Below are 17419 nucleotides of genomic sequence, written 5' to 3' on the forward strand. Positions count from 1 at the left end.
TATTGAAAAAGCTAAGGTACCTCTTTGTTTGGGTCATTCAACTGATTGGTTGTTTTTCTCCAGCTCTATGTATGAGATGTGAGCCAAATCAAGAGGGAATCACCCTAAGTAAATTTCTCCCTGTGTTCTTGGAGCTGTAAGAATGCTTAAGTCAGCTGCCAGCTCTCTCTTCTCATTGCCTCCTCCATGGTCTCTGTGTAGCCTTGGCTGTCCAGGACCTCACTCTGTAGACCAAGCTGTCCTCGAACTGACATAGATCCACCTGCCTCCGCCTCCCAAGCACGGAGATCAAAGGTGTGCACCGCCACTGCCCGGCTTCATTTAAGTTCCCTCCAGATTGCAGCAGCCTCTGGAGGGGAAGACAGCTGGGCCTAGAATATTGGCATTTCCCCTGGTTGAGGTAGGACAATGTCAAAGGAGTCTTCTCTGGATTGTCTAATTTGTTCTTGATGTGTCTTTTCTCAGGAACAGTATTTTATTCTTGTCAGAATTATTCTTAGTGTCTCAACAACAAGACTTTCCAAGGTTGTCTAAATTTAGAATTTGGACAAGGTGAATTTTATTTCATTTCATTTGTAATTCCAGTTGCTTGGGCTGCAAAAGCAGAATGAAACTGGTCTCAAACTTACAACAGTCCTCCTGCCTCAGCCTCCCCAAGTATTGTGTCATTTTCTAGGAAGAAATTTGTATAAGCCCAGATCAGCCTGAGCAACATAGGATGATACTATCTTATTAAAAAAATGGTTAAAGCCCGGGTGAGTTTCAGGACAGTTAGGGCTACACAGAGAAATCCTGTCTCGAGGGATCGGTGTGTGTGTGTGTGTGTGTGTGTGTGTGTGTGTGTGTGTGTGTGTGTGTTTTTAATTGGCATGTTAGTAAATCCTGTAATATCCAAAGTCTTGTAACTAATACTTTCTAGATGAAACTAGGCATACTGTTTGTGTTCTTAAGTATCTGACTGAGGATTGCCACAAAAACAACCATAAGTATATAATAAAAGAAACCTTGATAGATGTGGTGGTGCTTGCCTATAACCCTATCCTTCAGAGATAGAGGCAGAATCAGAAGTTCAAGGCCAGCCATGGCTTCATAGTGAGTGCATGGCTCTCAACAAGAAAAGAAAAAAAAAAACATTTTTAGTGATAGTGGCTGAAATTAATAGTTCTGGCTAGCAAAATATAATTTTGTATGCAAATTAATTTTAGGTATAACGGAAAGAGGTAGCGCATTGGAGGTCCTAAGGGTCATTAGTATTCAGCTCTCAAGTTTAATCAAAGCCCCTGAGTTGTTTAGCAGTACCCCAAGTTTAGATTTAATAACATGTTTAAAAACCACACTCGCCACGATAACGAACTCCTGATCTCACGCTGACAATGGGGCAGCAGAAGTTTCTTACATGGTAGATCCTGCAGCTTGGCTGAAAGGCCACGCTTACCCTTTTAACTGGCCGAAGAAAGCAAAGGAGGAAGCCAGAGGACAGGGAGGAAGCTGGTGTCCTGGAAGTGGGCAGCTTAACTGCATCTCCGAGTCATTGTCATGATAGATTCCAGTTCGTCACCGTTAACAGACCTGGACATGGTTTCCTTGAGACTTCAAACCAAAGTTTGCTTTTACAAAGTGTTCTTTATTGTTGGGCAGAACGGGAGGCAGAGGCAGGAGGATCTCTATGAGTTTGAGGCCAGCCTGGTCTACAAGACCTAGTACCGGGGCAGTCTAAAGCTACAGAGAAACCCTGTCTCGAAAAACCAAAACAAACAAACAAAAATTATCATAAAATAATACCCTGCAAAAAGCATACATCATCACCCTCTCTTGAAATTATTATTAATTTTTTTGTAATTAGTCAAGATAATCGGAAGATTCTTCCTGATAGGGTTTTCATTCTAGCTTCTATATTCTTACTTTCCTCCTCTCTCTCTCTTCTCTCTCATTTAAGAAATGCATGACTTAAACATTAATTTAAATGATCTATGCTCTGTACACCACGCACCACTTACAAGACTGAGTTGGGTTAGAAAGTCTTGCTATTTAAGTCCCTTTTGAATTTTGCTTTTCTTTTGAACACTCCAAGTCTTCCGATTGCTGTGCGGGTCAGCGAAGGGCTCGGCAGATCGTTGTTTTGGAAACTGATCTGTCGTAGTAAAAACAGGAATTCCAGAGAAGCGCAGAGTGCTTCTCCTGACACCACAGCTGTACATAAACACGGCATAAAAGATGCGGATGAGAGGCGAGGGCACCCAGATGCCTGTGTTGACACCAGCCACACCTACTCCCCAGAAGAGCTCTGCTCCAAGTCCTTTAAAAAAATATGTATTTTAGTTTTATGTGTGTGAATGTTTTGCACGCATGTATGTCTGTGTACCATGTGGGTGCCTGGTGTCTGCAGAGGTCGCAAGAGGGCACTGGGTCTTCTGGAACTGAAATTACAGGTGGTTGTGAGCCACCATGTGGTTGCTGGGAACTGAACCTAGGTCCTCTATAAAAGCAGCAAGTGCTCTTAACCACGGAGCCCACGGAGGGGCTGAGCTCTCTGCAGCCCCTCAGAGCCCTTGAGCTGGTCCTGGAGCTCATGTCATTAATAGCAGTAATGGCATTGAGTTTCCGACTTCCAGCTTGTACAGCAACTTTTCCAATATTTTTTCATATTAAAAAGCACTTATTAGCCGGGCGGTGGTGGCGCATGCTTTAATACCAGCACTTGGGAAGCATAGACAGGTGGATCTCTGTGAGTTCAAGGCCGGTATGGTCTACAAGAGCTAATTCCAGGACAGCTAGGGCTGTTACACAGAGAAACCCTGTCTCAAAAAACCAAAATCAAAAGCAAAACCAAAAAGCAATTATTAAATTATTATTACGTTTATTTTTTTAGCATGACTACCTTTTTTTTAAGGTTTCATTTAGTTTATGTGCGTTAGTGTTTTGTCCACATTCATATCTGCGTGAAGGTGTTAGATTCCCTGGAACCGTAGTTACAGACAGTTATGAGCTGCCGTGTGGGTGCTGAAAAATGAACCTGGGTCCTCTGCCCTAGAAGAGCAGTCAGTGCTCTTAACCACCAAGCCAGCTCTTCAGCCTGTTTGTTTGTATTTTACAACAAGGTCTTACTATGTAGTCTGGGCTAGCTTTGAAGTCTTTCAAATCCTGCCTCAGCTTCCAAGTACTGGTATGCAATACTGTGCTCAACTTGTAAATACATCTATGTGAGAGATTTCTAGAATGTATAGAGGGAACATGTGTCAGTGAGGTACCAGTAGATAAGCGTGTGACTTAGACACTCACATTGCTAGTTCCTAGGTTTCTAGGTTGATGTTTTTTTAAAGACTGTTTTTATTTTTATGTTATGTGTGTGTGTGTTTCGCCTGCATGGAAGTATGTGCACCACAGTCATGTCTGATGCCTTGAGAGACCGGAAGAGGGCATTGAATCTCCTGGAACTGGGGCTGTAGGTGGTTAGGAGCTGCCGTGGAAACTGTGTCTGGGGGCTGGAGAGATGGCTCAGTGGTTAACAGCACTGACTGCTCTTCCAGAGGACCTGTGTTCAATTCCCAGCACCCACATGGCAGCTCACAGCTGTCTGTAGCTACAGTTCCAGAGGATCTAACATTCTCACACAGACATGAATGTGGACAAAACACCAATGCACATAAAATAAAATCTTAAAAGAGAGAGAGAGAGAGAGAGAAACTGTCTAGTCACCACATGTTCACCATGGCATGTATGCCCAAATATACATACATAAAAATGTAGTTAAAGTCAAAAAATAAAATCAATATTGTGCTATAAGTTTAGGATCCTAGCAAGGACCCTGGGAGGGGAAAACCTAATTTCCCAAGACAACAGCTTGGCTATTGAGGGAGACTGGTTCTGCTGTGGTTTAGATCATGTTTAAATACATTGTCTTTTCTGTTTATTTTATCCATCAATTTAGTTGATTTTTTTCCTTCAGTGAGAAAACAATCCCCAAGGAGCGTGTGTTGGTCAGTCCTAATGTGGAGGCTGCAGGAGGCAGGAATGGTTGTTTGCCCTGGCCTGCTGTTGGCTGTTTGTTTGTGTCTCCATGCCGACTCAGGAGGCCCTGACTCTTCCTGGGCATCTTTAGTTCAGCCACAGGATTCTGTGTCCATAGATTGGAGACTCGAAAGTTTTCTAACTTCTCTTAGCAAGGTGTGAAATTCAGAATGTCGTTGATAATTGACAGAATTATAGAAGAGAAGGAACCCCTAAGAAGCAAAAACCAGGGCTGTGTCTGACCCAAAAAGGAATCTGTCCCTTGTCATCTGTGCTGTGTGGTTCCCTTGTCTTCCTATTACTGCTTCTACTTCCGCTTCCTGTGTCTCTCCTGGCCTCCTGGATTTATCTAGATTACCCTTTTGTCTATTGTTTGCTTAGTTTGGGTCTTTGTTGGTTGGGGTTTTTATTTTGTTTTGGGGAGACCGTGTCTCATTTATCCCAGCCTAACCAAAATGACCTTGAACCCCTGATCTTGCCTCCACCTCCGGAGTCCTAGGATCATTAGCTTGGCCACCACACATGACCTTATGAGAGACATTTTTTTCTGTCAAAGGTATAGCCTGACAAGAGTCCTAGTCCCTGGAATCTTTCTAGAGCCTCGTCTGCTTGTCTTGTCAGTTCAGCCACGGGCAAGTGTACAGGTGTTGTCATAAACATAGATTCATGAAACTAGCTGTGTGTTGTTCAAGAAAACTTGCCGGGCAGTGGTGGCGCACGCCTTTAACCCCAGCACTCAGGGAGGCAGAGGCAGGTGGATCTCTGTATGTTCGAGGCCAACCTGGTCTACAGAGTGAGTTCCAAACCAGCCAGAGCTACACAGAGAAGCCCTGTCTCCAAAACAAAACAAGAGTCATGTCTGGCAAGAATCCAGGATGTAGGATTCGAGAGCGACACTGAGATGGGTTGTTGGGGGTAAGAAGTTTATTATCAGGACAGAAAGGCAACAGAATGGCAGGGGCTCTGAGGAGACTCAGGCCCATGCAGCAGGGTTGGGGTCCCTTCTTACAGATTTTACAGGAGCCTGCTGCCAGACTGTCTCGCATTCCCTAGCAGGCAGCAGGAAAGGGGGAGAAGAGACTATGTCCGTGTATTGTAGTTCTTTGATATGTCTGATTATCCAGTCTGCCAGTGCAGGGTGCTCACTTGGGGAAGTAAGAAGCCAGGTACCTGGAAATCTGTTAGCTAAAGATTCAGGTGGTGGTCTTAGGAGGATGCCTTCCAGTTTCTGGCTGACTGGGGACGGCTGCTATGGGACCTGAGTTCAAATCCCCTGGCACCCGTGTAAAAATCCGAGCGTGGCCATGCGTATGTCTATATCACCAGTGTTCTAAGACAGGATTGGCCAAGCCAGCTTTCTTTATTAATTAACCAATTGTATTCACAGCATACAAAGGGGAACCCACATCACTAGGCTTGCTGGCTGCCAGCATAGTTACATAGTTCAGAGACCCTGTCTCACGGAAATAAGGCAGAGAATGAGAGACCGGGACACCCAGTGTTCTCTGGCCTCCACATACGTGTGCACAGGTTCATGTACATGCATGAGTGCATATACAACATACATGTATGCATGCACACGTACACACACAAAGAGCTGTGTCTACTTTCCTAGAGTGTTCATTTTCTTTAGACGTCCCCTCATGGCCCTCTTACCCTAGAGCAGAGGGATCCTGCTGGCCTCTGTGAGTATCAGTTTTTGGCAGGGGGCTTGGTGTTCTTGATTACTACTGAAGCGTAAAGTGACAGTCACCTTTAATATATATTTTAGTGTAGTAGTTGAGAGCACAGAACAGGACCAGAATGCCTGCCTCTTTTCCCCAGCATTTGCTGCTTAATGACTGTAGACCCAGGTAGCCTCACTTAGATGTGTCTCAGTGTCCCCAGAGAGCCCGTGCTAAACTGGATCCCCGAGATCCAATATCAGAATCACAGGCAAGGGAGTCTGATTGCTCATCTCGGGTCAGGTGTCTTCCGGATGTGTTGATTGATGGTCAAGTAGACATGGTACAGAATAACCGTGTCCGCTCCCCAAGAGGCCGCAGTATAGCTGAGGTTGGCCTTGCACCATAGAGACTGCTCCTTAGTGTGCTGGATGTAGGCTTGTGCCGCCACCCCTGTTCACATACTACTTTTACCTTTTCTTTCTTAAGACAGGGTCTCTGCCTGTCTCTATATCCTAGCTATCCTAGAACTTGCTGTGTAGATTAGGCTGGCCTCTAACTCACAAAGATCCTCCTGCCTCTGGATGCCACTCCTTACACAATAGATCGATAAATGTAATAGAGTCCTTTTAGATTTTGTCTTTCCCATAACAGCTCACCAGTCCTTCCTTGTGCGCCAGGTGACTTACCTCTCCTGAGCTTTGTTGCTGTCTTCCGCCCCAGCGCCTTTCTTGCATTAGCGTCCAGGATAATCCTCCTCGCTTGTCGCCTCACTGATAACAGCTGAGACTGACAAGCAGTGTTTGTGACAGTAAAAGAGCTATTTGCTTCAGTCCCTCCTGGGAAAGCCATGGCCAAGCCTCGCTGCCCTCAGTTTTCACAAGCTGTATCTTGTTCCCTTCCTGCAGAGTGGCGTTTCTCTCCCCAGGACCTCGGGGGCTTGCCGAGCCTCTACATCCTTGGCCGTATCCCTCAGCATCTTTCTCTGGTGGAGACATCGCTCATGATTGCTCAGCTGCAGTGAGCTCCAGAGAACTGGCAGGGAATGTTGAGAGGTGGAGATTGTTCAAGGTTACCAAGTATTTGAAAAGAGTAGACAGCCGGCTGTCAGGGAATGCTCCACAGCAGCAGTAGGAGGGAGAGGGGTCTTTCAGCGAGCGAACTAGCTCTGATTGATCTTGGGCAAATATCTTCACAGTTAACCTTCTCTCAGCTTCCTGGAAATACCCTGCATGTAATTGGTTGCAGTATTCAAGGGCAAAGTGGCCATGGAGGCTCACTCCTTTAATCCCAGCACCAGGAAAGCAGAAGCAGGCAGATCAAGGGCAGAGGAATTGATAAGTTATTCAGCCCATAGTTATGAAACAAACAATTATCAAAATGTCTTATTTTTGTAGCTCTTAATGTTTTTTTATTTGGAAAAATAATTCACTTTTGCATCTACGCCTTTTCCTAGCTCACTAACCCACACCCATTCTTGGAAGAGTCTTTGTCTTTCCTAATAAACTGTGTCTATAATTATTTAGAAATTAAATTTGCAAAAATGTTACCAAAAAGAATAAACGTTCAAAAGTAACCTTTGCCCTTCACCTCAGCTTATCTCTTACGTAATAGTGACTCCTACATTAGAAAACAACAAGAAGCCGGGCAGTGGTGGTGCATACCCTTAATCCCAGCACTTGGGAGGCAGAGGCAGGCCGATCTCTGTGAGTGTGAGGCCAGGTTGGTCTACAAAATGAATCCAGGACAGCCTGGAAATATTGCACAGAAAAACCCTGTCTCAAAAAAAAAAAAAAAAAAAAAGGTGGCCGGTAGTCAGGTAAATGTCTTTGATCCCAGCACTCAGGAGGTAGAGGCTGGTGGAGCCCTATGTTCAAGACCAGCATCTACATCTACATCAGCATCTACAGAGCAAGTTCCAGGATAGAACAACATAGCACCTCAGCATCTCTTTTTTGTTCTGTTTTATTTTGAGGCAGGGTTTCTTTGTGTAACAGTCCTGCTGTCCTGGAACTAGCCGTGTAGATCAGACTGGCCTCAAACTCACAGAGATCTGCTTGCCCTTGTCTCCGAGTGCTGGAATTAAAAGTGTGCACCACCACTGCCTGGCGCCTCAACCGCTCATTACTGGAGATCTTAACGGGATGTTTTGCTTGGTTGTTTAGACAGGTTTTGCTAGTCGAGGCTAGCCTCAAACTGGAAGAGTCCTGGGAAGTGTGATGCTTGGCTTGGCAGTCTTCATCGTAGTGGAGCTCTCTGCTTTCTCCACTTTGCCGTTCCCCTGTGGTCACTGACCATCCTTCGATGAAGTCCTGTGATGTGATCATGTTTGTCCCATTTCCTTCCACCACAGTTAATCAAATCAGTGAAATTACAGTCTTAGGAAATGGGGCTTTGGGGAACTGAGTAGGTTATGAGGGCAGAAGCTTCAGGAGGATGGAGTAGAAAAAAAAAAGAAAGAAAACAAACTTTTGTGTCAATATGGTAGACTGTCGAAGCTGTAGGGGCTGGGACTGGAGACAGGGTTCTGACATTAACAGCACATTCTGTTTCTGCTGAATGAGACTTTCAGGTTACTTTTTGTTTATTTTTTCAGGGCCTGTGCCTGTCCTCAGCCTATGGTTTGATTTAGAATTCCTGTGGACGTGTTATAGTCCTATAGCATCTGTTTACTGTTCCGTTCAGGCCCAGATACTTTCGTGATACCCTGTTATTTACATCTGCCCAGCTTGCCCAGGCTTGCTGGAAGGAATTGAGTGCTGTCTGGGTGCAGCCTTGAAGACACGCCCTGCACACTGATTGTTAGAGGCCTTGAAAGGAATGCTCGAGGCTTCAGGGGTGTTCAGGCTTCAGGGGTGTTCGGTCGGAGTGTAGCTTTGTTTAGATTTCAGCTCCGGGGAGGTGTGGGGAGAAGAGGGGATGGTCTTTAGCTGTGCCAGAAGGCATCATAGTTTTGGTTTAGTGTTGAGGACAGAGAGTGAGAGGTTGAACAAAAGCAAGTTTGCAGCAGCTGTTGGGAAATGCTAAGCTGTAGCCTCAGAGTCTCGTCTCCGGGTTAACCCTTTCCCACACACTGTTCATGATGGGTTTGTTTGTCTCAGTCATTTTAGACGCCATCTTTGCAAATCTACACCAGTCCCCCCTGGATTCCAACACTGTTCACCCTGCATTGAGGATGGAAATAGAAACCTCAGGAGAAATGCAGGGACCCGTAGGGAGGTCAGAATGGGTTGCAGCTGGGAGGAGAGGCTGGGATTGTAAGTGCTTCATGGTTTTCTTGTTTGTTCCTTTGTTTAGTTTGTTCTGCAGTGCTGGGCTTTGAACCCATGGCCTTAACTATATTGTACTGATGACCGACCTGGAGCTCACTATGTAGGCCAGGCTAGCCTCACTCTCACAGAGATCTGCCTGCCTCTACATCCCCAGTGTGGGATTATAGGTGTATGCCAACATCGCCTGGCCGTGTTTTTTTCCTAACAAGAAGTCTGTCTCAGAGCTGCACGTGTGGCTCAGTGGTGTATTAATTACTAGCTTAGTCTGCCCAAGGACCAGAAGTCAATCCCTATCACTACCCAAAATGCTAGATGATAGACGGTGGGTGGGTGGGTCGGTGGGTGAGTGGGGGATTGAAAGGGAGCCTGGAGAGATAGTTTAGTGGTAGGGTCACTTGCTGCTCTCCAGAGGACCTGACTTCAGTCCTACCAACATGCACCTCGCGGCTCACAACCACCAGTAACTCCAGCTCCGGGGATGTGATGCCCACTTCTGGTTCCCTGTGGTGTCAGTCTGTGTGTGTTCCTTAATACTAAAGACCTGCTCTCTGCAGAACAATGTTACTACTGCCAGACCTTGTTGATTTTGAGACACCATGAAGCCCCAGACTCCTCAAAGTCAGGGCCATCCCAGCTTCACTTCCCCCCTACCCAGTACTGGGACTGCAGGTGTGAGCTGCCATGCAGGCCCTGATTGCAGATCTTAGGGAAGTCAGTCAAGGTTAGTAACTGAGTCCCTGTTTCCTTCTCATAGAAGAAGCTCCAAAAAAGAAGGAAAATAATCTCATTCTTAGGTACAACTTGGACTTTAGCTGTTAAACTTTTTTTTTGCCTGTTCTGGAACTCGCTCTTGTAGACCAGCCTCGAACTCAGAGATCTGCCTGCCTCTGCCTCCCGAGTGCTGAGATTAAAGGCGTGCGGCGCCACCGCCCAGCTAGCTGTTAAACTTTGGCATGACTCTCCAAGCCTCTGCTTCTTCATCTTAGGTGTGAGAAATCAGTCTTAATTCATAGGGTTGCTTTAAGAAATCAACAAAACAAGACACACACAAAACACTCAGACCAGGTTGTTTTGGAACAGGATGAGTACTTGATGCACAGTTTAAAACAAAAAGAAAGGGCTGCGTGTGGCTCAGTACACAGGTTTGGTGGGTGAGTGGGCCTGCGTGGTTGTGGGTGGATCTGTGTGGTAGTGGGTGGGCCTGCATGGTAGTGTGGACCTGTGTGGTTGTGGGTAGGCCTATGTGGTAGTGGTGGATCTGTGTGGTAGTGGCTGGGCCTTTGTGGTAGTGGTGCACCTGCGTGGTAGTGGTGGATTTGCGTGTTTGTGGTTGGGATCTGCCTGATAGTGGGTGGGCCTATGTGGTTGTGGGTGGGATCTATCTGGTAGTAGGTGGGCCTGTGTGATTGTGGGTGGGCCTGCGTGGTAGTGGGTGGACCTGCGTGGTCGTGGGTGGGCCTGCATGGTAGTGGGTGGGTCTGTGTGGTAATCAGTAGATCTTGCTTGAGTGTAGGCAACACCTAGAAACAGGCACTTCCTCTAAGGCAAAATCCCTTGGTTCCAGTTAACCCACTGGAATGCATGTATGAAAAAATTGAAACGGACCGACTTTTAGAATGCTTTTGTCTTCATGTGCTTGCTTTTTCTGTTTTTGTGACAGTGCTTTTGAAGATGAGACACTAAGGCTTCGGCAGTTGAAGCTGGACAATCAGGTGAGCAGGGGCTCCCAGGGGCTGTCCTGGCTGGAGCTGGTGGTCTCGGTTCTGAAGTCACAACAGGGTCTCACAGAAAGACTAGATGGGCAGGATGGCTCGTGGCTACTCATTAAACAGTGTCTGAACTTAGTCGCCAAGCCAAAGGTCTGGGCTGTGGCAGGAGCAGGGCGATTTGACGATAGTAGCAATTAACTGGCTTTGTTAATAATCAATGAAAACCTCCTGACACCTTCTACAGGAACTAGAAGAATGTTGTAGCTGGGCATGGTAGCATTGGTAATCCCTGCTCTAGAGAGACTGATCACCACGAGGTCAAGGTCAGTCTGATCTACACAAGGAGACCCTATCTCAAAACCCGAAAATAATGATAGATAGATGGATAGATAGATAGATAGATAGATAGATCAACAGACAGACAGACAGACAGACAGATGAGTCAGTAAGTAAATAGATAAGAGATATGTTGGCCTGGTTCTTATTGCTATAACAAAATACATGAGACTGGGTACATTATTTTTAAAAAGAAACTTACTCAACTCACAGGTTTAGAGGCTAAAGTCCGAGATCTAGCAGCTTCATCTGGTGTCTGGTGATGCCCGTCTTAGTTAGGCTTCTAGTGCTGGGACAGACACCATGACTGTAATCATCTCACAGCCTGGAGTCCATCATGAAGAAAGTGTGCTACAGACTTGCCTAAAGGCATATCTTAGAGAGGCATTTTCTCAACTAAGGTTCCTTCTTCCCAGATGACTAGTTTATACCAGATTGCCATAAAACTAGCCTGCACAGCCCCCTTAGTTACTGCACAACATGACAGAGACCAACAAGGAAAATAGCTGGTACAGGAGAGATGCCACATGAAAGGGCAGGAAAATGACTTTGTAGGCGGAGGCTGCTTGTTCATTTCCCCAACACCAAGACCCAAAATAATCACACAGAAACTATATTAATTAAACCCCTGTTTGGCATGTTAGCTTTGACTTCTTATTAACTAACTTTTATGTCTTAAATTAATCCATTTCTATTATTTTGCATTTTACCATAAGGTTCATGGTTTACCAGTAGATAAGGTTCTGGTATGTCTGTCTCCTTCGGCAGCTACATGGCATCTCCCTGACTCCACCTTCTTTCTCCTAGCCTTCAGTTTAGTTTTCCTGCCTAGCTCTATTCTGCCCTGCCAAAGGCCCGAAGTAGCTTCTTTATTAACCAATGGTAACAAAGCATATTCACAACATACAGAGGGGAATCCCACATCATAACTTTTTTTTCCTTCTTGGTTTCTTTGGGGGTGCATAGCAGGACTTAGCTGGCCTCAAACTACAGAGATGCTCCTGCCTCTGCCTCCTGAGTGCTGGGATTAAAGGCATGTCCAACCCTACCACAGCTTTTTGATTCTTGAAATAGATTCTTGCTGTGTTGCCCACCCAGGCCTCAAATTCATAATCATCCTGCCTCCACCTCCCGAGGACTGGGTTTATAGGCATGTGCCACCACAGCTGGCGCTTCTTATGACCTCTTGCTCTTGGAACCAGCTGACACCCTGGGGGCAGGGGAACTGCCTTTATCCCTTCCCACAGCAGGCTTGTAGATGACTTATCCCTTCCACGAGGCCACAGCTTTCTCTTACTGTCTTGGAACTTGCTGTGTAGCCCAGGCTTTCTCTGAAGTCAATCCTCCTGCCTCAGCCTCTCTGGGGCTGGGTTGCAGCCTCTACCCTATTTCCCCACCCTTCAGCATGACTGCACTTGACTGCATGGGGCCCTGCTTCAGCACATGACTCTCTGGGAGACACTGCAGGCCATGTCCACATTGGAACAATACCACTTAACAGGTTTTCCTCATCTAGAATTTGGTCTGAAGCACATCTCTGAGTTCGAGATCTACAGAGTGAGTTTCAGGACAGCCAGGGCTACACAGAGGAACCCTGTGTCAAAACAAAAAACCAAGAAAACAAAATTTTGGCCTATGCTTGCTGCTGTGCTGTTTAAATTTTGTTTTGGTTGGGTTTTTTGTTTTTTTTTTTGAGACAGAGTTTCTCTTTGTGGCTTGGGAGCCTATCCTGAAACTTTGTAGATCAGGCTGGCCTCGATCTCACAGAGATTCGCCAGCCTCTACCTCTCGAGTGCTGGGAATAAAGGCGTGCACCACCATCGCCTGGCTTATTTTTTTAATAGTGTTATTCACAGGTTTTTTAATATACATTTTATTTATTTATTTAATTTCTATGTGGGAAAGGGTTGGGTTTTCACGACAGGGTCTCACCCTACAAACCAGACTGTCCTTAGACTCCCAACAGCTCTGCCTCAGTCTCCCGAGTTCTGCGATTGCAGGTATATCTCACCCTGCCTAGCTGTGTTTGTTTTCTTTACTGGACTAATAGAATAAGAACCAAGGACAGATTTTTTTAATAACTTATTTTTATTTTATGTGCATTGGTGTGAAGGTGTCAGATCCCCTGCAACTGGATCTTCAGACAGTTGTGTGCAGTCAGTGCTCTTAACCACTGAGCCATCTCTCCAGCCCCAATTTATTTTTATCTTATGTGCATTGGTGTTTTGCCTGCATGTGTGTCTGTGTGAGGGTATTGGGTCCCCTAGAACTGAAGTTATAGACAGTTCTAAGATGCCATGTGGATGCTGGGAATTGAACTCGGGTTCCTTGGAAGAACAGTCAGTGTTCTTAACTGCTGAGCCATCTCTCCAGCCTCCTAAGAACAGATATTAAGATATACATTTATTTTTGATTGACACATAGTGATTGTACATATCTGTTCGGCACTGCGACATTGCCTGCCAAGTTGGTTTATGTGCGTGTGTGCTTGTCCCTGGGTAAGTGAGTCAGAGCACAGCCTTTGGGTCTCACTTCTCACCTGTCCATCTTGTTTGAGATGGGGCTTCTGGGTGACATGAGCCATCTAGCCGTCGAGATCAGCTGGCTCAGAATTTCTGCAGCATCCCTGTCCCTGCCTCCCCTTTCCTCATATGGACACCCGAGGATTACAGACACATGAGTTGTGGCAGCTAGATTTTATGTGGGTTCTGGGCATCTGAGCTTAGAACAAACTTGCGTGGCAAACACTTTTACCCTTCCAGGCATCTCCCCATCCCATGTTTTTGTTTTTGTTTTTTAGCTCTTTTGAAACAGGGTCTCTCTTTGTAGTCCTGACTCTTCTGGAACTCACTCTGTAGACCAAGCTTGTCTTTGAACTCACAGAGATCCACCTACCTATGCCTCCCAAAGTGCAGGGATTAAAGGCACGGCCGCCGTGCCTGGCTCCCACTAAGTATATGTTTGATGATCATTCCATCAGAGTTCCCTAGCCTAGGGACATGCAACAGTCTTTCATGACATGCCTGCATGAAGGAAGGAAGGCATGTGCAGTGCTGTGCAGTAACATGCTGTAATGATGCTTAGGCAACTTAGAACTATACCTGACATCCGTCGCTTTCATGTTTGATTTTCTATGTGATTTTTTTTTAACATTTGTCAAAACTATTTAATAATCACGTGAGTTTGCATGGGGTCTACGTGACAAACCTGATGGCATACAAAGCAAAGTGAGTCTAACCAAGAAAATGGTGAGTTCTGAATCTAGTCAGCACCTAAGAACAGGCCTGGGGAGAAGGCCAGGGTGCGGCTGAGTCCTGTAGTAGAGTTGCCTTGGTTACCAAGTGTGCCAGAACTCAGTGGTGGGAGGGTGGCGACTGCAGAGGAAGCAGGTCAACTGCAAAGCGGAGGAGGAATCAGCAAAGATGAGATGACACTTTTTATCATGGAGGTCAACAAGGACCAGTCCCCTTCTTGGATACCACACAGAACAGTATTCCAGACTCAGACCACCAATTGTGACCCCTTTAATCCTACCTGAGGCTCCCCTAGAATCTTTAGAAATTACCAAAGGCTAGTGGCGCATGCTAGCGTGTGCCTGTAATCACAGAGCTGAGTAGGTAGAGGAGGGATGGTCACAGGTTCAAAGCCAGCCTCAGCTGCATAGCCAAATCCTGTCTTTTAACATTGGTGTAGCATTTGCTCGTGGCTTTTGCCTGCCCTCTCTAGCCTTAAATCACCCCTGATTTCTGCAAGACCGGATCCAGTCCAGATGAGACACTGGACCACTTGAGTTCCCACCAATGCCGGAGGCTTCTGGTCTTATTGGTTCCTAGCATCTCAATGGGCATGAAGTGGCAGCTGGGTTCATCTCCCTAATGACCAATAGTGCTAAACTGTTCATAGCTTAAAACAAAACAAAACAAAACAACAGGATCCAGCTGTATGGCTCTGGCTGGAATTCCAGTTCCAGGAGATCTGCCTCCCTCTTCTGCGCTCTGTGGCCATCGGGCATGCACGTGGGGCACAAGCATACTGTAGACAGAACTGTTGTGCACAAAGAAAAATAAACATAATTTAAAAATAGTGTATGTGTCAGTGCTTTCCTTCCTGTCTTACTGGGCATTTCTCTCATATCCATTCCTGCCTTTTCGCCTGACTTTCTTGCCTTATCTTGCTGTTTTGGTTTGGTTTGGAGGAACTTGGTCTCACCCTGTTAGGCAGTCTGGCCATGAACTCCTGGGATCAGTGTCCTGCTTCAGCCTCCCAAGTGAGTTTCCACGTCATAACCATGACTTTACATATACAGGGTGTGTATGTTGGTTTTTGCCAACACAACACAAGCTGACGTCATCTAAGAGGGACCTTCAGTTGAGAAACAGCACCCATCAGATTGGCGCGTAGGCAAGCCTGTGGGGCGGTTCTTAATTGGTGATTAATGTGAAAAGGTTCAGCCCACTGTGGGCGGGGGGGGGGGGGATGGTGGTCCTGGGGTATATAAGAGTAGACTGAGCCGGCCCTGAGGAGCAAGCCTGGAAGCAGCATTCCTCCATGACCCCTACTCATTTCTTGCCGCCGCTTGCCTGTCCTGACTTGCCTATTGTGGGAATGGAGCCTCTCCTTCCAGGTCAGTTTGGGTCAGGTGTTCATCACCGCACAGAAAGTCACAGAGACGCAAGCAGGCGTTCTGAAGGGTTGCCCCAGCTCCGGCTCTTTGTCCTGCGTCTACCCGTAAACTCAATTTCCCTGCTCAGAATGTCCCAACTATCTTTTCTTTCTTCTCACTTCTGATCCAAGTTCATTTGATTTCGATTTGTAAGATGAACAAGAATGCAAAAACCGAGGTTGGCTGTGGCAGAGCATCCCAGTAATCCCAAGATTTGGGAGGTGTGGGCGAGATGGTCAGTAGCTGAAAATCAGTCTGTCATGCATAGGAAGACCCTGTCTCAGAAAAGAGGAAAAAGCCCGACCTGATGCCGCCCGCCGTGTGCTGGAATTAGGATATGCGCCTCTATGCGCAGCTGCCATGTTTTCATCTTTTGTGAAACAAAAAGAGATTCACAGTAGCCCTTAGGATTAGTTTTTAAAAGGAAAAGAAAGGCCTGCTAAGCTATTCCATGAGGGTGGGCGCTGCGTTGTAATGCCGAATTTTCTCTCTAGAGGGCGCTGCTGGAGAAGAAGCAGAGAAAGAAGCGCCTTGAGCCACTTATGGTACAACCAAACCCAGAAGCCAGGCTGCGGCGGGTAAAGCCCAGAGGCAGCGAGGAGCACACGCCTTTGGTGGACCCTCAGACGCCTCGCAGCGACGTCATCCTACATGGTGTGTATTTAGACAGTGCCAGGTCTGGCTTAAGTACAATTTTCACAGACCCAAGATGAGGCAGGAGAATGCAGATGGTGCACAAAGACAGTACTGGCTCCCTTCCTAAGATCCTTCATTATCTTGATAATCACGTTCTGGGTCTTTGGGAAGAGAAATAGCGGAAGATGCCTTCAAGTTTACGTCCATCCTAGAACTATTGATTTTGATGCAAAGAGAACGGCATTGCCTGAAATGAATGAATGAATTCTCAGAATGAATAAAAAGTCTGCCGTGAGCCACACGCCCAGCCTTGGCCTCATTCCTAGGTTCTGAAGTACAGTTTGAGTAGCCAAGCCTGTTGGTAGACTCGGTCCCTGTTCTGAACACACATGCTTATGATGTTAAGGAAGGAGAACTGAGGTGGCTGGGTAGCCCTTGATTGGCCGCATCCCCCAAAGCCCCCAGCTCAGTTCTGATCAACATTCACTCTTTCTTCGGGCTCCTAGGCATCGATGGGCCAGCTGCTTTCCTTAAGCCAGAGGCTCCGGATTTGGAAAGCAAGCCTCAGGTTCTCTCAGTGGGCTCCCCAGCTCCGGAAGAGGCCACCGACGGAAGTACAGGTGGGGAAAGCCCTCCAGTGGAGACCGCCTCCAAGCCAGACCTCCAGGAGATTCTCCAAAAACACGGTGAGGGGGACGCTCAGTTTATGGCAGGGTGCGCACCTTTCCCGCGTCGGCCTACATTCTTAGTGACCCAGACCTGCTTAGTGTGGCTTGGGTTCCAGCATCTTTGACATCTAAGGGGGGAAACTTGACAATAGTCGTCATGTATGCTGTTGTCTGAGGAAACAAGATAATGAAATACAGAGTAGTCATTATCATATATGACTTTTCCTTTTGCCTTTTTTTTTTCTTAAACCTACTTTTTTTCAAGACAGAGTTTTTCTGTAGCTTTGGAGCCTGACCTGGAGCTCTTGTAGACCAGGCTGGCCTTGAACTCACAGAGATCCGCAGGCCCCTGCCTCCTGAGTGCTGGGATTAAGGACATGCACTGCCATCACCTGGCCTTACACCTAGTTTCTTTTTCTTTTCTTTTTCTTTTTTTCCTTTTTTCCCCCTTTAGACAAGGTAT

At 46.5% G+C, this 17419-nt stretch overlaps 1 protein-coding gene across 1 annotated transcript in view; it reads left to right on the plus strand.

The window, feature by feature from the left end:
• Tulp3 (TUB like protein 3) overlaps nucleotides 1–17419 on the plus strand; it is a 35117-nt gene that overhangs the window by 8303 nt on the left and 9395 nt on the right. The window contains exons 2-4 of the mRNA XM_048444040.3: nucleotides 10605–10656; nucleotides 16147–16306; nucleotides 16795–16974. Coding sequence (XP_048299997.3) covers nucleotides 10605–10656; nucleotides 16147–16306; nucleotides 16795–16974 — 392 coding nt within the window. The remainder of the gene's footprint in view (nucleotides 1–10604; nucleotides 10657–16146; nucleotides 16307–16794; nucleotides 16975–17419) is intronic.

Source organism: Myodes glareolus, chromosome 3 (genome assembly GCF_982192425.1).
Source record: "Myodes glareolus chromosome 3, mMyoGla1.1, whole genome shotgun sequence".
Lineage (NCBI taxonomy): Eukaryota > Metazoa > Chordata > Mammalia > Rodentia > Cricetidae > Myodes > Myodes glareolus.